Raw genomic sequence first — 15,333 nt, 5'->3', positions numbered from 1 at the left:
CATAGACTGTGGCCAAGTGTGAAACAGAAAAACCTTCACAGAACTTTGCAAGGCAAGTGCTCTACCACTGAGCCACCTTCCCAGCCCCTTCACAGAACTTTGAGCAGAGAAATATAATCTGATTTATATTTTAAAAGGCTGAGTTCTCCTGTCTTGTTGAGAATAAAAACAGTGAAGCATGCTGGCAGGAAATCTTGGCAGGAAGCAATCACAGAGCTCCAAGGGGTAATGATGGTTATGACTAGGCTTGTGGAGAAGGGTGGTGAAATTCTCTCTTATTCTGAATTTAAAGTTGATAGAATTTACTGATGGGTTGAAGATGGCATGTAAAAGCAAGAGAAGAATCAAGGTGTCCACATTTAGAAGCCAATGTAAAATATACCACTCTTAAAGTTTGACTGCCCTTTAATTCTCTATTTCTCTTATTTCTTGGTCCTCTTCTTGGAATCGTGTGTGTGTGTGTGTGTGTGTGTGTGTGTGTGTGTGTGTGCGCGCGCGCACGCGCATGGTTTGGTTTTGGTTTAGTAGTAACCTTTTGAGAACATACTGGGTGTTAGATGTTTTGGAAGTTCAGAGTAGGATAATTACTTTGTCAATTGTGGTCTCGAGGGGATAATATAATTGAAAAGCTGGATGTATTCACTAGACAGGTGAAATGGATCAGGGATTCTGCAAAGAAGGGACATTTTCATCTGGCCTGAAGGTTCCACATGAAGTCAGTGTGACATGCTCTTTGAGCATAATGTAAGTCTTGCCCAATCAAGATGGCATTTTAGGCTATTACTTGAACCTGCACAGAAGAGTTAGTGTAGGTTAGCAGAGCGAATGACTGTGGGGAGAGGTTGCATAAGATGCCCTCATATTTCAGAGTGCCTGGAACAAAGGAAGTAAAAGAAAGAGGACTGAAGTGTCAGCACAGGTGAGACATTTAGTAGGACTGTCAGACTAGCTAGGTGGCAAAGGTACTACACTGCCATTAACAAGGGGCCAGTTGTGCCAAGACTGAAATAGGCAAATCCAGAGTAAGGATCATCTCTGAAAGTCCTTACATTCAGATTACACAGGAAAATGTGGAGGGGAATGCAGAGGTCACTTCTTTTGGCAAAGAATTCACATGTCCCCATTTACTTAGCATTGGGATGAAGGCCTAACGTATGACCTTCAATTTTCTTACAATATGATTATGACTTGTGTGATCTTCGAGGCTGTTTGGAAGGCAAGGAAGATGGTAGAGAGAAAGCTCATTCCTTTAATAAAAAAGTAAAAAGTCCAGCAATATTTTATTAAGTTACAAAAGGTCTTCAAAGATGTACAGAAATTTTCAAAACTCATTTGAGGCAAGAGTCACAAATAACCACCTGCTCCAGTCCCGCTAAGTTCCCTTCTCAAGACTGAATCTACTTGCAGTCTGGCTTCTCTGACTGGAAACTTCTTCCGATATTTTCCTTAATGGAGCACAGAGGCACAGGAGGTGAGGAGAAGGTCACTACTTTGAAGGTCTATGAAGCTTAAAATGTTCTGGCTACAGCTTTCAGCTGAACCAATTTTGTTTTCCATGGTCAAGTCTAACCCAACAAAATCTTGGGAGTATGCCCAAGGAGTTTGTATTGAATATCTGAATTTTCATAGGCAAAGAAGCAAAAGAATTGATTATTTTGGCAGAGCACACATTGTCAGCAAGGTGTTTCTCTTCACTCTTCCTGGAGTTTTCTGAGGTGTGAGCAATAATGAGAAACAAACACAAGCATTGGGAAGAAGTTTCCAGAAAAGAGCTCCTTCCAGAAGGATATTTTTCAGTGTCCTTGGTGGAAGGGCTGGGTAGAGTACTTTGAGGGGAGACAGCATGTTTACTAATGAATATGAATCGCATTTCCTTATGGGCCATATATTTTTTTCCAGTAGGAAATGGATAATCTACTATGACATTTCAGTGGGCTAGAACAAGATAGATAAATCAAATACAAGTGGCCCTGTTTCTTTTTCAAGTGAAAGATAAATGCCTTAATGGGTTAGCAATCATGAAATATATATAAGTATTTGTAATACGGTACTACATTCTAATACCATCTGTCAAAAGATGCTATTTATTCAGCCACTGAAATGAGAACAGATTTTTCTTGCACATTACGAGGAGGAAGTGCATTCTCATGTTAGCGAGTCTGCACGTCCTGGGCCAGCGAGTCCTAATGAGATGCCAATGTTGACAAGCCATGGGATCTTGATACGATGGCTTAATTGTGCTTTTCCCATTGATAAAATGGTATCACAATAATCTTGCCTCTTAATGGCATCTAGTTCATCAAAGATGGTAATATATGGAAAATGCTCTGCCAAGTGCCTAACACACACAAACGCTCAATAAATAATAGTATCCTTATTCCATGGCCAAAATTGGCTGCACACAAAATGAGCAGTTTTAAAGTACTTGGAATGTCTGGAGTGAATGTTTTTAGAAGAATTCCTCAGGAACTAACTTAATGACTAAAATTCAGGTGCAGGATTGGTCTCAATAGACTGGGTTATACTGAAATAAAAAAATATTTCCCAAATAATAGAAATATTTAGAAATAGAAAAAAAATAGAAAAAAATAGAAATATTTCCCAAACAATACATTATCTCTTCCCTCCCTTTCTCTCCCTTCTCCTTCCCTCTCCTTTCCTTTCCTTCTCTTTCCTCTTCTTTTCTTTCCTTTCCTTTTTGCCAGTTCCAGGGTTTGAATTCAAGGCCTTATCCTTGTTCAGCTGGTGCTCTATCACTTGAGCCATACCTCAGCCCAGTCTTTGGCTGACTTTGGAGAGACTTTTCCTGAGCTAGATTCAAACTACCATCCTCTGGATCTCAGCCTCTCAGGTAGCTAGGATTGTAGGCATGAGCTCTCAGTGCCTAGGAAACACATTGTATTTCTTGGTTATTCTTCACATCTATTAAAGATCCACAGAGCTCCAGGCTGGCTCACCACTGCTGCTGCTGCTGCTTATGCATAAGAGAGAAGGAAAGTTCTAGAAGGCCTTGAATCAGAAATGAGAATTCTTCCCTGAAAGTGGTGTACACTTTCCTTCCATTCACTATTCATCAGGCTCACGTGGCTTCATCTGCACATGAGACCGTTGTACTTCTGGAAGGTAGAAGCTGGGAATGATCACCACAGGGCCATAGGTGTGATTGAAAACCAACTCGTATCCAAAAGTTCCATGTGAGGTATTTTTTTCTTATATGTTCCTCACTTTCTTTTTACTATCTTTAAGTAGTTGTATAAGGGAGTTTCCGTTTCACAATGCAATTTATAAATATAATATATCTTGATGTCACCCCTTTCAATATTCTCAGCCATCCCTTTCCTACCCAGCCCTGCCCTCACTCTTTTGCGTTTTGTAGGACATTCATCCGATTCTTGTCTGCATTTTCCCCTCTTCAAAGTTCAGCAAAAGAAACCACCAGGAAGTGGGTACTTGGAAGGGATGGGTGGGGTCACGGGGAGAGGGGTAGATGAAATGTGACGTATACTGTATTGCGTGAAAACTAACACTAGTAGTGATAGATGCACTTGTGAACTGATTGAGACAAGGATATCCCATTGGGGCTGATGGCCCACACCATGTGACATTGAGTTGTGGTGGATACCTGACCCTAAAAGCAGTACTATAGACTGAGTTCTGTTGTTAGAGATATCCAAAATCATATTTATTCTTGATGGCCTTCTTCCACCATCCAGGCTATTTTAAATGGCTTTATCTGTTTTAATCTCACATCTAGTGGGCTTAATGTGTTCTAACTGTATGGCTCCATTTGGCACGTCCTACGCTGTGGCTCAGAGGCACCATATAAAAATATTGTTATTGTTATAATGATGAGTTCAAGCACTGAAGGGGAAATTGTGGAATAACTTGACAGTGGAGCTATCATTTTTAGCAAAATGAAGTTTGGCTTATTACACTAGTGAGTCTTGGAAATCAAATGGTATCTCCAGCATGTATCTTAGCAATGGGCCAAAGAAGTCAAATAAAAACATTCAATACAACATTTCATATATTATAAAACAGATGTTTGCTTTTATTCTTGATATTTTAAAAAGTTGTCCCTGTATCAGAAATTTAAAAGGAAGAAAGAGACAACAAATGAAAAAGAAAATGTCCCTGGTATATTTACTTTTAATTCTAGTTATGCTCACTTCCAGTGAGATCGGAATAGGCTGCTATATCCACTCATTGAATCCATCATGCTGATGGCTTGCCAGTTAGCTCTGAGGCTGAGTGCTGCCATGGTTTTGGGAATGCATGGTGGAAGCTGGAGACGCATGGGTCTCTGGAAAAAGGGACTATTTAGGTTCCCTGCCTCCTGATGATGTGATATTATGTTCCCATTACTTGAATATTCATTATGATTTCCCAACGCTTTTTGGCCACTTCTGTTTCCTGCAACTGTTTGCATTATTAAGTTGATCTGGCTTATTGCTATGTAGCTTGAAGTCTGGAGAGAGAGAGAAAGGGGCTTTGGGATGTTCATGTCGACTGGGTAGATTCCCTTTCAGTCGAAGAAGGATCGGGGTGGTTTCTAAAAGGAGGCGAGACCAAAACAGTTGGAGTGTTGTTACCAAAGAGCCTCAAACCACAGATGGAAAACACTACTGGACTAGTCTGAAGAATTCTCTGGAGTGCCAGGCACTGGTTCTACTTCCCACAGAGGACACAGCTAAGGCTTTATTTCTTCAGGGGAGGGTAGAGAGGAAGGCGTTGCCTGACAGAAACCAGAAAAATAGGCATGTATTGCTGATCCTGACTCTGGCACTTCCAAAAGGAGAAAAGAAGAGTTAGCCATGGGTGCATATGACAACACAAATCTGGAAGAACTCTGATGCAGAAAGAGGATAAAATGGTGAGATGGTAAGGCAGAAAGCTGTCGTCAGCACCTTCTGCTTTAGGACTCCACGTCAAACAGCAGTGTTTTTCTCCGTTCTTTGCTCTTTCCCTTCACAAGGGGCATGGCCCTTGACAAAGTGCTGGGCTTTTTAAAGCAAGACTACCTGGGTTTCATAGCTCTGCTCCTCCCTAGCTTTTTGACTTTGAACAAGAAATTTCCCTTCTTTCTTCAATGTCCTTCATTTGTTAAAGAAAATGTTATTCCAAGGACCTAAAAAATCAAATGTGTAGGTCCCACATACTCGTATCTGGCAGGTAGTCTATGCTTCTCAAAGGAGGTAAAAGAAATCTTGCATTTCCAAGGTTTCTTTAGCCACAACCAGTTAAAATGCAGGAGACTACACTCTCTAGTATATGTTCTGGTATGGTTGGAGACACTAACTGATCATCTCCTTTGTGTACTTGTAAGACGTGTGTCCTGGACAACTGTCAGTCTTTCTCAAGTCTTTCTTTTATCTGGCAAATGGGAAAGGGGTTATAATAAGGAATAAATAACATCAATATTTGAGAAGCACTTGTTATGAAATGTTGCATAAGAAATGGTTCCTCCCTCCACTTTGAGTAACTAGGTCTCTGACAAAGATTTTAAAAATTTAAAAATTTTACTTTGAACTTGTCTTCATTAATCTAAAATGCAACCATCTTGTCAATGTTCTGGAACATTCATGTGTGAACTCATGAGTTGACTGGGCTCTGCTTGTGGTATCTGGGTTGCTAAGGTAAGCACGTAGTGTGTGCCTGCTACTTTCTAAAGGATTCATGAGAAACAATTTCTATTAACCCTTAGATCTTTGCAACATAGGCACCACAATCACAATCACATTAAGATACGAAGAGACAGATCCATTGAATGAACTACCCAAGAGGTAGACTTGATATATGGCAAAGGCAAATTGTGAACCTAGACTCTCTCATCCCGGAACTCACAATTTCAGCCACCTCGACATACTATTTCTCAGGAACAATATCCAGAGATTCAGCAGAGCTAGGTTTGCATTGGCTGTGTGTTTTTGCTCCATGAACCTCTTTTCTGGTGTGGAATAAAATGAATTAGTAAATACAAACATATCTGAGGTTCTTGTGAGGACAAGTGATAGAACATAGCTTCCCTTGGATCAGGCATGCAGGGTGCACTCACTATTAAGTAGTTTCGGCTATTGTTACCTATGACTTAGAAATGGTGGCGGGGTCCCTCCATCTCTGTCTGTGCATTTGTGTGGACTGAAGTCTCTACCTCTCAGTTCCACAAAGTCTATCATTGCAGCTTCCCAGGGATGGACATAGGCAAAAACTGAACAACCAGGTATCATTTCCTCGCATCATTTACAACCATTTTAGAGAAGACCACAGATAAATTGCATATAATCCTCCCCTTGAAGCTGTGTGGAGCCCACAGACATGCCAGCTAACCGCCCTTCCTGTGAGAGGTGCACAAGACTATGTCCGATCGTTTAGGGAGACACTTTCCAAAGCAGAACTTCGGGCATCAGGTTTGATAGGAGTTGATTTGTTGAGATCCTGTGGGATGCCCATTTGTTTCCATGACTTTCTATCAGATAGTTTTGTTTTGTTTTTTAAATTAAGATAGAGGGACAATGCTGTGACCCAATCAGCATAAGGAAACTGAGTTGCTTTTATAACTCTTTCCTTAAGGAACAGCATTCCAAGGTCTTTCAAAAGGAAAACTGCCCTAATTTCTACCCTCAAGTCAGTGGAGGTTTATCTGTTGAAGCTAAGAATAGAGGCCTTTATTTGAAAATATTTCTAGTGCAACAGGTATTGGCTGCAAGCTTGGAGAGTAGAGTCAGGGCTGTATCAAATGACTTAATTTTAGAACTTCAGCATCAAGGATTTCAGAATGAATACAATTGCTTTGGAATTATAAAGTTTTGCAGCAAGGATCCTTTACTGATAAATAACTTCTAAATCCATATACACTTGCCAAATATCTACCCTGGTTTTCAGACTTGCACAGCTAAGAACACATTCCCATCCCTCCTTGGATACTCCAACCTAGGATGTCCCAAAGAATCCTGGCTTCCCTTCCCTTCCCTTCCCTTCCCTTCCCTTCCCTTTTACATGATCCTGTCAGTTTTTCTCACCTTGTTGGTGGCAATCCTAATATTGATTTTTAATTTAGACCCATGGATTCATTTTTGATTCTTCTTTCTCTCCCTACCTGGGGTTATGTGTTCACCAGCAAGCACTTTCATTCTGTCACCATCAGACATTTTGACACATCTCTTCTTCTTATGATCGACTAGAATTATCCAAGGCCAGGCCACTATCACCTTTCCTCTTCTACACAGAACATACATCAAACATGTTGCATTTTAGCTTACCAACAAGATGAATGGAAATCTTGTCGCTGTTTAGTACAAAGCTCCAATGTCTTCCCACTGAAACCATGCCAAGATCCAACCTCAACACATTAACCTACAACCTCTGTGCACTGATCTCCCCTCCCTGCTTCTCTCTCAGACTCCATCTAGTATATCTCTTCCTATTATACAAATTCTATGGCTAGAATCAAATTCTAGCCATAGTGGGTCTGTTCTTCAGCTTCCTAAATATCAATCCTCTAGACTAGACTCTACAGCCCAGACACTTCTCCGCAAATGAATAGTGCCACCAAAGATTCAACTTACCAATGACCTGGTCACAATAAACACCTCTGATATATCCTGCTGATTGCAGCCCTTTACTTCTGCAGCCCTTTCTATCACTGCTCCCTTGCCACGTCGATTTATAATAATTTTATAATTTTAATCAAATCTTAGAAACTTTTAAATTTACTTGTTTATTGTCTGTCTCTCAACTCTATAAGTAAATTCCATGAGAATAAGGGCCAAGTATGGTTTTATTTTTTGGCCGATATACATCAATTATCTATCTATCTATCTATCTATCTATCTATCTATCTATCATCTATCTATCTATCTATATCTCAGCTATCTCAAATCATTAGTCAGTGAGGGCAGAGGTAGCATTATGTAGGCTCTAAAGAGATGGTAACTAAATAGATAATTTAATATGTTGTGCTAAGTGTTGTTAAATAGAATACATAAGGTAAAATGTGCTTCAAAGGGATGTTCTTGGCATCACAGTAAAATTAATGTTCTTGCCCTGTATCCAACAATGAGTTAAAAATCTTGCCTCAATTTTGGATTTACTTTATATTTGGATCTTAATTTACCTGATGTGATTTTTTTTCTCTAGAATTTCTATTTTTTCTTGCACAATGTAATTTTTCTCATTATATTTTTCTAAAATTTTTATTACACCATTTAAACCTTTAGGCTTTTGATTTTCTTAGATTTGCCTTTCGATGGCCTCGGTTCTCCTCCTTGACAGCTACGTTGTTGGCACTCTTGCTCAGACTGGCAACCTGGCACCTTCCTTCCCCTAATTCTTAGGTAGATTTTACTAAATTAACAAAATTCCTCCTCCTCCTCCTCCTCCTCCTCCTCCTCCTCCTCCTCCTCCTCCTCCTCCTCCTCCTCCTCCTCCTCCTCCTCCTCCTCCTCCTCCTCCTCCTCCTTCTCCTCCTCCCCCTTCCCTTCCTCTTCCTCCTCCCCCTCCTTCTTGTACATTTAAAAGAAAATGTGAGAAACCAGGTGCCAATGGTTCATGCTTGTAATCCTACTACTCAGGAAGGTGAGATCTGAGCATCCTAGTTCATAGCCAGCCTAGGCAGAGTCTTTTATCCTTGAGTTTTTTATCCACAATTAACCAGCAAAAACTAGAAGTAGAGATATGGTTCAAGCAATAGAGTGCTAGCCTTAAGCAAGCAAGCAAGCAAACAAACAAACAAACAAACCCTAAAGAACAGTGCCCAGCCTGGGGACAAGCCCTAGTATAGGAACCCACAAAAAGAAAATGTGAGAAGAATAAATGAAGTTCACTGAGCTTCAGAACAGAGAAAATACTCTTGTCATTGGTCTGTGGTGGATGGCATGTGTTAGAAAGAGATTCAGTTTGCAGATGTTAGATTTGAATATAGTATCTCCTTCTGAAGTAGCATGTGCAGAAGTATTCTCATTCACAGACATTTCCAGAGAGCCCAGAGCACATTTGCTGGTTTACGCATGGATTTTATTTACACTTCCTCTGTGTCCTTAAGGCCACGTTTTAAGGAGAGTATATGGAATGAGCCCCTTCACTGTGGGATCAGTTAGCAGCTGATGTCGAGGATGATGTGTGTGTCTGGTTGGCAGGGTGTCTTCTTCTTCACCCACCGCTCCATGAACATCCTCCCAACACTGCATGCTGCCAGCAAAGAGCGTGACCTTCCCCAACACAACAGACGAGGACCCGGCCTCCAGCCAGGCCTTATGAGGATCTGCTCATCCCCACTAGAACTACCCAACTAGCTCTCAAGAGATAGAAATGTACTATTTCTGTAAAGTCTTCTTGGGACTACTACCAAATTTGTTCTCCTAAAGCCTGGGTCAAATGTGATATAAAAGACAGCCAGTAGAACGCCATGTGCTGAATAAGGTAATGAAGGTGGCACTTGTTGAAGCATGTTTTCTGATGTCCAGTTTATCTGCGGCAGGAGTGGAGAAGCCAGGGGTGTTATGGAGAGCGCTCGACTTCATTGTGAGAAAGTCTCAGTAGATACTAATTTTCATCCTGACACAGTGATTAGTCATGTGGCCTTCATGAAATCCATAGATTTCCAGGCTTTAGTATTCATGTGTGAAGAAGAGGAATAAATTTACTCCAACTAATTGCCGGAAGTATTACTTGTACCAATTGTCAGAAGTATTACTTGGTGTTCATAGTGACTTACCATTCAGCAAATAGCAGGCAGGAAATGTCCCCTCTACCCCACCTCCTGCAAGCTCCACAAGGGATGTTGTGATGACTTTGGTAACCATGGTAGCCAGTAAGTTCTGTGCCTTATTATGGGTTAGGAATGCTTGCTAGGTTCTTTCTGTCCATTTTCTCAATTAAATACTTACCTCAAGTCTGTGTGGTAAAACATTATTATACCCAGTTAACAGCTGTGGAACAGGTTCTGAGCAGGTAAGTAATTTGTGTAAGATGACTCTGTTAAGAATTGTGAGTGCCAGAGTTGGGGATGTGGCTCAGTGGTAGCGCACTTGTCTAGCATGCCGGAAGCTCTGGGTTTAGACCACTAAAAAATAAAAGAAAGGAAGAAAGAAGGGAAGGATGGAAGGATGGGAGGAAGGAAGAAAAGCAAGCAAGCAAGCAAGAAAAAATAAGTACCGAGATCCCAAATCAAGCTTCCTTGTCAATAAATCTGTTGCCAAAGACTCAAACTAGGCAGGGTCTGACTGGGGGCTGATCAATCTGAAATTTCTTGAGCTGTATCTTGAAACTGTTCAGTAGATATTTACTGGGACACTCTATGTTGTCTTCACCCTGGGCCAGATATCTAGCTTTAGAGAGACATCCTATATCTGTGGTCATGGTTCTCATCTTACCTCTGTGGGGCTTAATGATAGGAAGCACATCTTCTGAAGAGGCCTAGAACCCACCAGTCACAACTATGTTGACAGCTGGATGGTGGTGGGCAGGTCAGAAGACCTTTGCATGGTTGGATGGATCTGTGTCAGGAAAAGTCACATGTGAAAATGCTTTTCTTTTCAAATGATGGTGTATGTACAAAGGTGTGTGTGCAAAGGTCTGGGTCTTCTAGACAATCACTGGAAACACCCTATACTGCTTAGGTAATGAACTTCCAAACGCTAGTCGCTAACGAATTTCCTGATTTCACCCTCCTTAACAGGCCCGGCTGTGAGATACAGTAAGTTCCTGATGTCAGAAGCTGTGCCACCCCCCCTGCTTGGGCAGCACACAACCCACATCCTGAAGGAAATCCTCCAATACGATGACAAGGCCATCAGGGATCTGCTCAGTGCTGGCGTGGTGGCCCAACATGAAGCCGTGTGACCTAGGAAACCAGGATCGGAATGTACTTTGCTGACAAAGGCAATACTCTATCCAGATCCTTTTCCCCAAGTCTAATGCCACTGAGAATCAGATAGAATCCCTCTTGATGTCATGCCTGCAATCTCCCTGGGAGGACCCTGGAATGAGTGAATATAGAGCCCTTCAAGTGTATGTCATGTATTCATTCACGACCATTTTGTTTTCGGAATGGAGGTTTAATTGTAGGTTTGTGAAATTTTTGATAAAGATTTAATTCTTTTGTTTTCAACCCCAAAGAATCAGTAAGCATATATAATGGATATCTTAATTAGCTTAATTTGGTCCTCCTATAATGTATACATATGTGGAAACCTCACATCACACCCCACAGAGTGTACAGTTACAGATGGGAAAGATTGATGGAGGAAGTGATTGTGACCAGGAAGTATGGACACATAAGTGGACACGTCAAATTGAACCCCCCTTGTACAGCCATGTGAAGTTTAGAAAATTAAAATAATAATAAATTTTTTCTAAAAGTTTTTTTTTTGTTTTTCTGGAAAAGTACACTCCTCATCCTAATTACCTTACTGGCCTAAATATTTGCCTGTTCCACCCACACATCACTGAAAAAGAGCAGATCTCTTAATGTGTTCTACTTGTACAAAAAGAACTCATTTAAATCTCTGTTAGGAAGTCAAAGCAATAAGCAGAATGACAATCTGTGATTGATTTTAAATGGAATACCATAATTTTGAGCTTATGAACCCTCCCTTAAGCTGTAATGTAAGCCATGGACTTGTTGATGTTCTTTAAAAAGCTGAGCTCCAGTCTCTCCCTCTTGGGAGTATTTGCCTTGTTAGATGTTTCTGGTGATTTCCTCATATGTGGCAGAAAATTAATGTCTCCCAGTGTTTTTAGGTGTAAGTATCTGCATAAATAGACAAGAAGTGTTCGTCAGCGGATACCTTATTTTGAGCCACATCCACATGAAGCAGATTTTTAAATGAAGATTAGAGAAGTCTTTGGGTATTAAATAATATGTAAACAATGCCAAGCAGAAGAAAGGAAGGAAAACATTTCCTGGCCATGTGAACATCCACTGTAGACCACCCTGTCATGCCTCTCTATTTTAATTTGTCACAAGCTTCAAAGACTACAAAAAATATCTTTTATCTGGAAGGTGAAAGTTGATGAGTTTAAATTTTTACTCAAACCGTGCAGCCTAGGTATAGACCAAGGAATGAGAGGCCCCTCCCTGAGAATCCTTATGTCACCTAACAGGACCTGTTAGGAATACCTTAAAGCTGTATCATTGCATACAGAGTGGTGATTGGACTTGAAATTACAGATGTCTGCCTCTCAAACGGTGACTTACAGCTAGTTTTCGTTCTGTGCTCTTTCCAACTACAATGGTTTGAGTCATTTATCCATGCTGTATGGACCCAAGTGTTTCCAGAATCTAGGATTCCAAATAAATTAAAAGAAAAAAGCTTGTCTTCTGACAGGGTCTCCAGAGGCTTTTTCTTTTTTCTTTTAGAAGAAAGCATATGAATTTTTTGAAACAATTATTGTCCTCCCTTCCCTGCTGTTTGTGGACATCTTATTCTGAAGAAGAACTGCTGTTACTAGTAACTGTCTCTAGTTAGGATTTCATCATACCCCAGAGTAATTTGAGGCTCCAGAGGCCTTTTTTTCTCCCTACCTAATCTACAGATGATACACATTTACGCTGGTGGGAGAACAGGCATTGAGACAAAACATCTTTATGTCAGTTCAGAAATCAATGCAAAGCTGGATGACAGAGAATTGGAAAAACCACGTTATCTCGAGAAGACTTACCAGGTCTCTCCTGTTGATTCAGGTAGATACTACAACCTGAAAACTACTCAGTTATGGAAGAATAACTCTTATGTATCTGGCTAACTTTGTGCTGGCAGCAGCGGGGGCCGGAGGGTGGCCATGGGAAGGAAGTCCTCATGATGCACATCATCAGAAAATGCCTCCAACTTTCACGTCAGCCCAGTGAAGCCAAGCCAAGGCCTTCAGTGTAGTCATGTATCTAATTACCCAGGCTTCACTTTCCCAGCTCAGAAAGATTCAGGAGAACTCTTGATATGCTGGCTAACCATCCAACAGAAAGCACTTCTCCTACTGACACAGTGAAAGAAACAATTTCTATTTCAAGTTCAGATGGATAATTAGGCCTGAAAGAAACATTGTGCTTGCTAAAATTTCTAGCAATATGGCCCAGACCAAGTTAGGCTTCTAAACCAATGTGCTGTTTTAATGATTAGAACCTATTATACATTCCTGAAACTGAACACACTTTTACACCATTCTGTAGTCTAATTCAGTTTGTATCAAGGTCTGCCTGCTGGCTGGTTTGTGTCTTAGGTTGGCCTAAAAAACTGGCTGACATCTAGTGGGTTAATCATTATGGATTTGCAGTGTGTCCACAAGCAAATGGGCTTTCTTCTTTTTTATTCTTTTTTCATGCTATGATTTTCTGTTTATTCAAGCATGATGTTCTCTAGCAAGTAGTCTGATACACTGATGGTGTCCCTAGCAGAAGAGAAATGACTGTCATGGTGTAAGTACTCTAGTTACATGGTAGAATCAGGTCTGTCTGTGATGCATCTACTAAGGTTAGATCTACAATAACAACTCAAGCAATGGAGGTCTTGAACTGGAAATGTCATTTGAGAGCCTTAAGTAGTATATGGACAGCCCCACTGGGGTGGAGGGGCTTTACCTGAAAAGTTTACAACCCCTGGATTTTAAGCCTTCTTTGGGAAATTTATGCCTACTTGTATCTCAGTGAATTTTCCATCTCATCATGTGAAAGAGAGTTATTTGTTCTATCTTTGATATGTTGTGCATTTTAAAAGTTTTAAATGTTGTGAGTCTTGCTGATAGCTGTCCTACAAGACTCAGTGCTGCCTTCTACAAGATTCCTGCTCCAGATAATTACCCTAAAGCCTTTCATAATGAATGACAGCAGAGCTGGCCAGCTCTTCAGTTTTTAATCCTCTTAGTAATGTTCAAATTTGAGTGTCAATTGCAAAGAAGGGGTGTGTGTGTGTGTGTGTGTGTGTGTGTGTGTGTGTGTGTGTGTGTGTGTGTGTGTAGAGAGAGAGAGAGGCAGGGTGGGAGATTTTTGCACCCCATATCTTTATCTTTAGCTGTTTTCATATTTATCTTCCAAGGTAATATTCTCCTTTCACTGACTTATATTTATGGGAAACTTCCTGCATTTATAGTTGGCAGAATTCTTGGAGAACCCATGATCTTGAAAAAGTAGCTTCTCATCCTGATTGTAATATCAATGATCTTTGGGGGGGGTCAAATGGCAAATTCACTTCTTTTATCTTCATGTTTGTGACACCAGTGCAGCTATAGTCATTGTTATGCAGGGAGGGTAAAGAGGTTCACACAGGCACACACACAGAGGCTTAGCAGTTAAGAAAGCCCAAAACATATCCTAGAGACATCCAGCTTGAGATCTAAATTTTCTCAGGCATTGAGCATTGCATTTCTAGCAATATTCATTCATACAGGCGTGCCTAGGTAAATTTTTTTTATAAATTACTACTGAGGTAAGATGTTTAAGTAGGTTCTCTATGCAGATATAACATGCTATCTTCTGAGCATGAATGGCCCTAAATTTTTAAACAAGATTAGCAGTGTGCCTGATGGGCTTATGGGGTAGCATTAGCACAGATGAAGCAACTTCAACAGACACACATCCAACACCCCTTCCAGAATAAATCTTCCACTCTGTATGTCACCTTTGTAATGCCTATAAGAAAAAAAGAATAACTTTTCTGGTATTACTTGAGGAAGTTCATATATCCTAGACATAATTTATGAAACGATATTATTAATACATTTATTCTGCATGCCAGGGAAAATAAGTACAATAAAGAAGAGCTTTGAAGGACTGATAATTAAGTATGTAGGTTTGAGTCACAGGAGAAGAGAAAGGATCACAGCTGGGAGAGACGAATCTAAGGGCACACTTCCTGTGAAGGCACTGGACAGCATGGTGGTGGGGAAGCGGTTTGGTGGAAGTACCAAGAGGGAAGGACAGACATTGAAGGGAGCTCCAGCACTCCCTAGGAAACAGATTCCATTCACCATTCTTCAGAATTGTTTTCCCATTCATTAAGGTCTTAAGGTGAAAAGGACGTGGAGGGGAAATTGAATTTTGCAGGATGGTTATCTCCTTGCCTTTCTGTTTTTGCTTCTATCTGTCTCTGTCTCTCTCAACTTGTTACTTCCTTATATACCTTTCTTATGCTCCCCATTCTTTGAACCTCCTTCTTTCCATCTCTTTCTCTGTAATAATCCTTTGTGTTGCTGTCCTTTCTCTTCCTTTCCCTGATCCTCTTCCAGCTTGTTTCCTTTTCCCCTCTTCTTCTCTTCATGTATGAACATGTTCACACAGTGGTACAGACTCATATTACACAAACACCAACACCAAAAAAAAAAAAAAACAAAAAAAACCCTGCG

General features: G+C 40.6%; 1 protein-coding gene across 9 annotated transcripts in view; it reads left to right on the top strand.

Annotated features, from left to right (window-relative positions):
* Sugct (succinyl-CoA:glutarate-CoA transferase) overlaps positions 1-11,360 on the top strand; it is a 602,475-nt gene extending 591,115 nt beyond the window's left edge. For 5 of the 9 annotated variants that reach the window (XM_069998316.1, XM_069998332.1, XM_069998322.1 and 2 more), the window contains one exon: positions 10,676-11,360. In XM_069998316.1, coding sequence (XP_069854417.1) covers positions 10,676-10,839 — 164 coding nt within the window. In that variant the 3' untranslated portion in view covers positions 10,840-11,360. The remainder of the gene's footprint in view (positions 1-10,675) is intronic. The other 4 variants (XM_069998353.1, XM_069998355.1, XM_069998350.1 and 1 more) reach the window with 1 other exon arrangement.
* The last annotated feature ends 3,973 nt before the right edge of the window (positions 11,361-15,333 follow it).

The sequence above is a fragment of the Dipodomys merriami genome, unplaced genomic scaffold (genome assembly GCF_024711535.1).
Source record: "Dipodomys merriami isolate MVZ:Mamm:240054 unplaced genomic scaffold, mDipMer1.0.p SCAF_104, whole genome shotgun sequence".
Classification (NCBI taxonomy): domain Eukaryota; kingdom Metazoa; phylum Chordata; class Mammalia; order Rodentia; family Heteromyidae; genus Dipodomys; species Dipodomys merriami.
The sequence above is the reverse complement of the archived record's forward strand: the minus strand, read 5'-3'. Positions and strand labels throughout refer to the sequence as shown.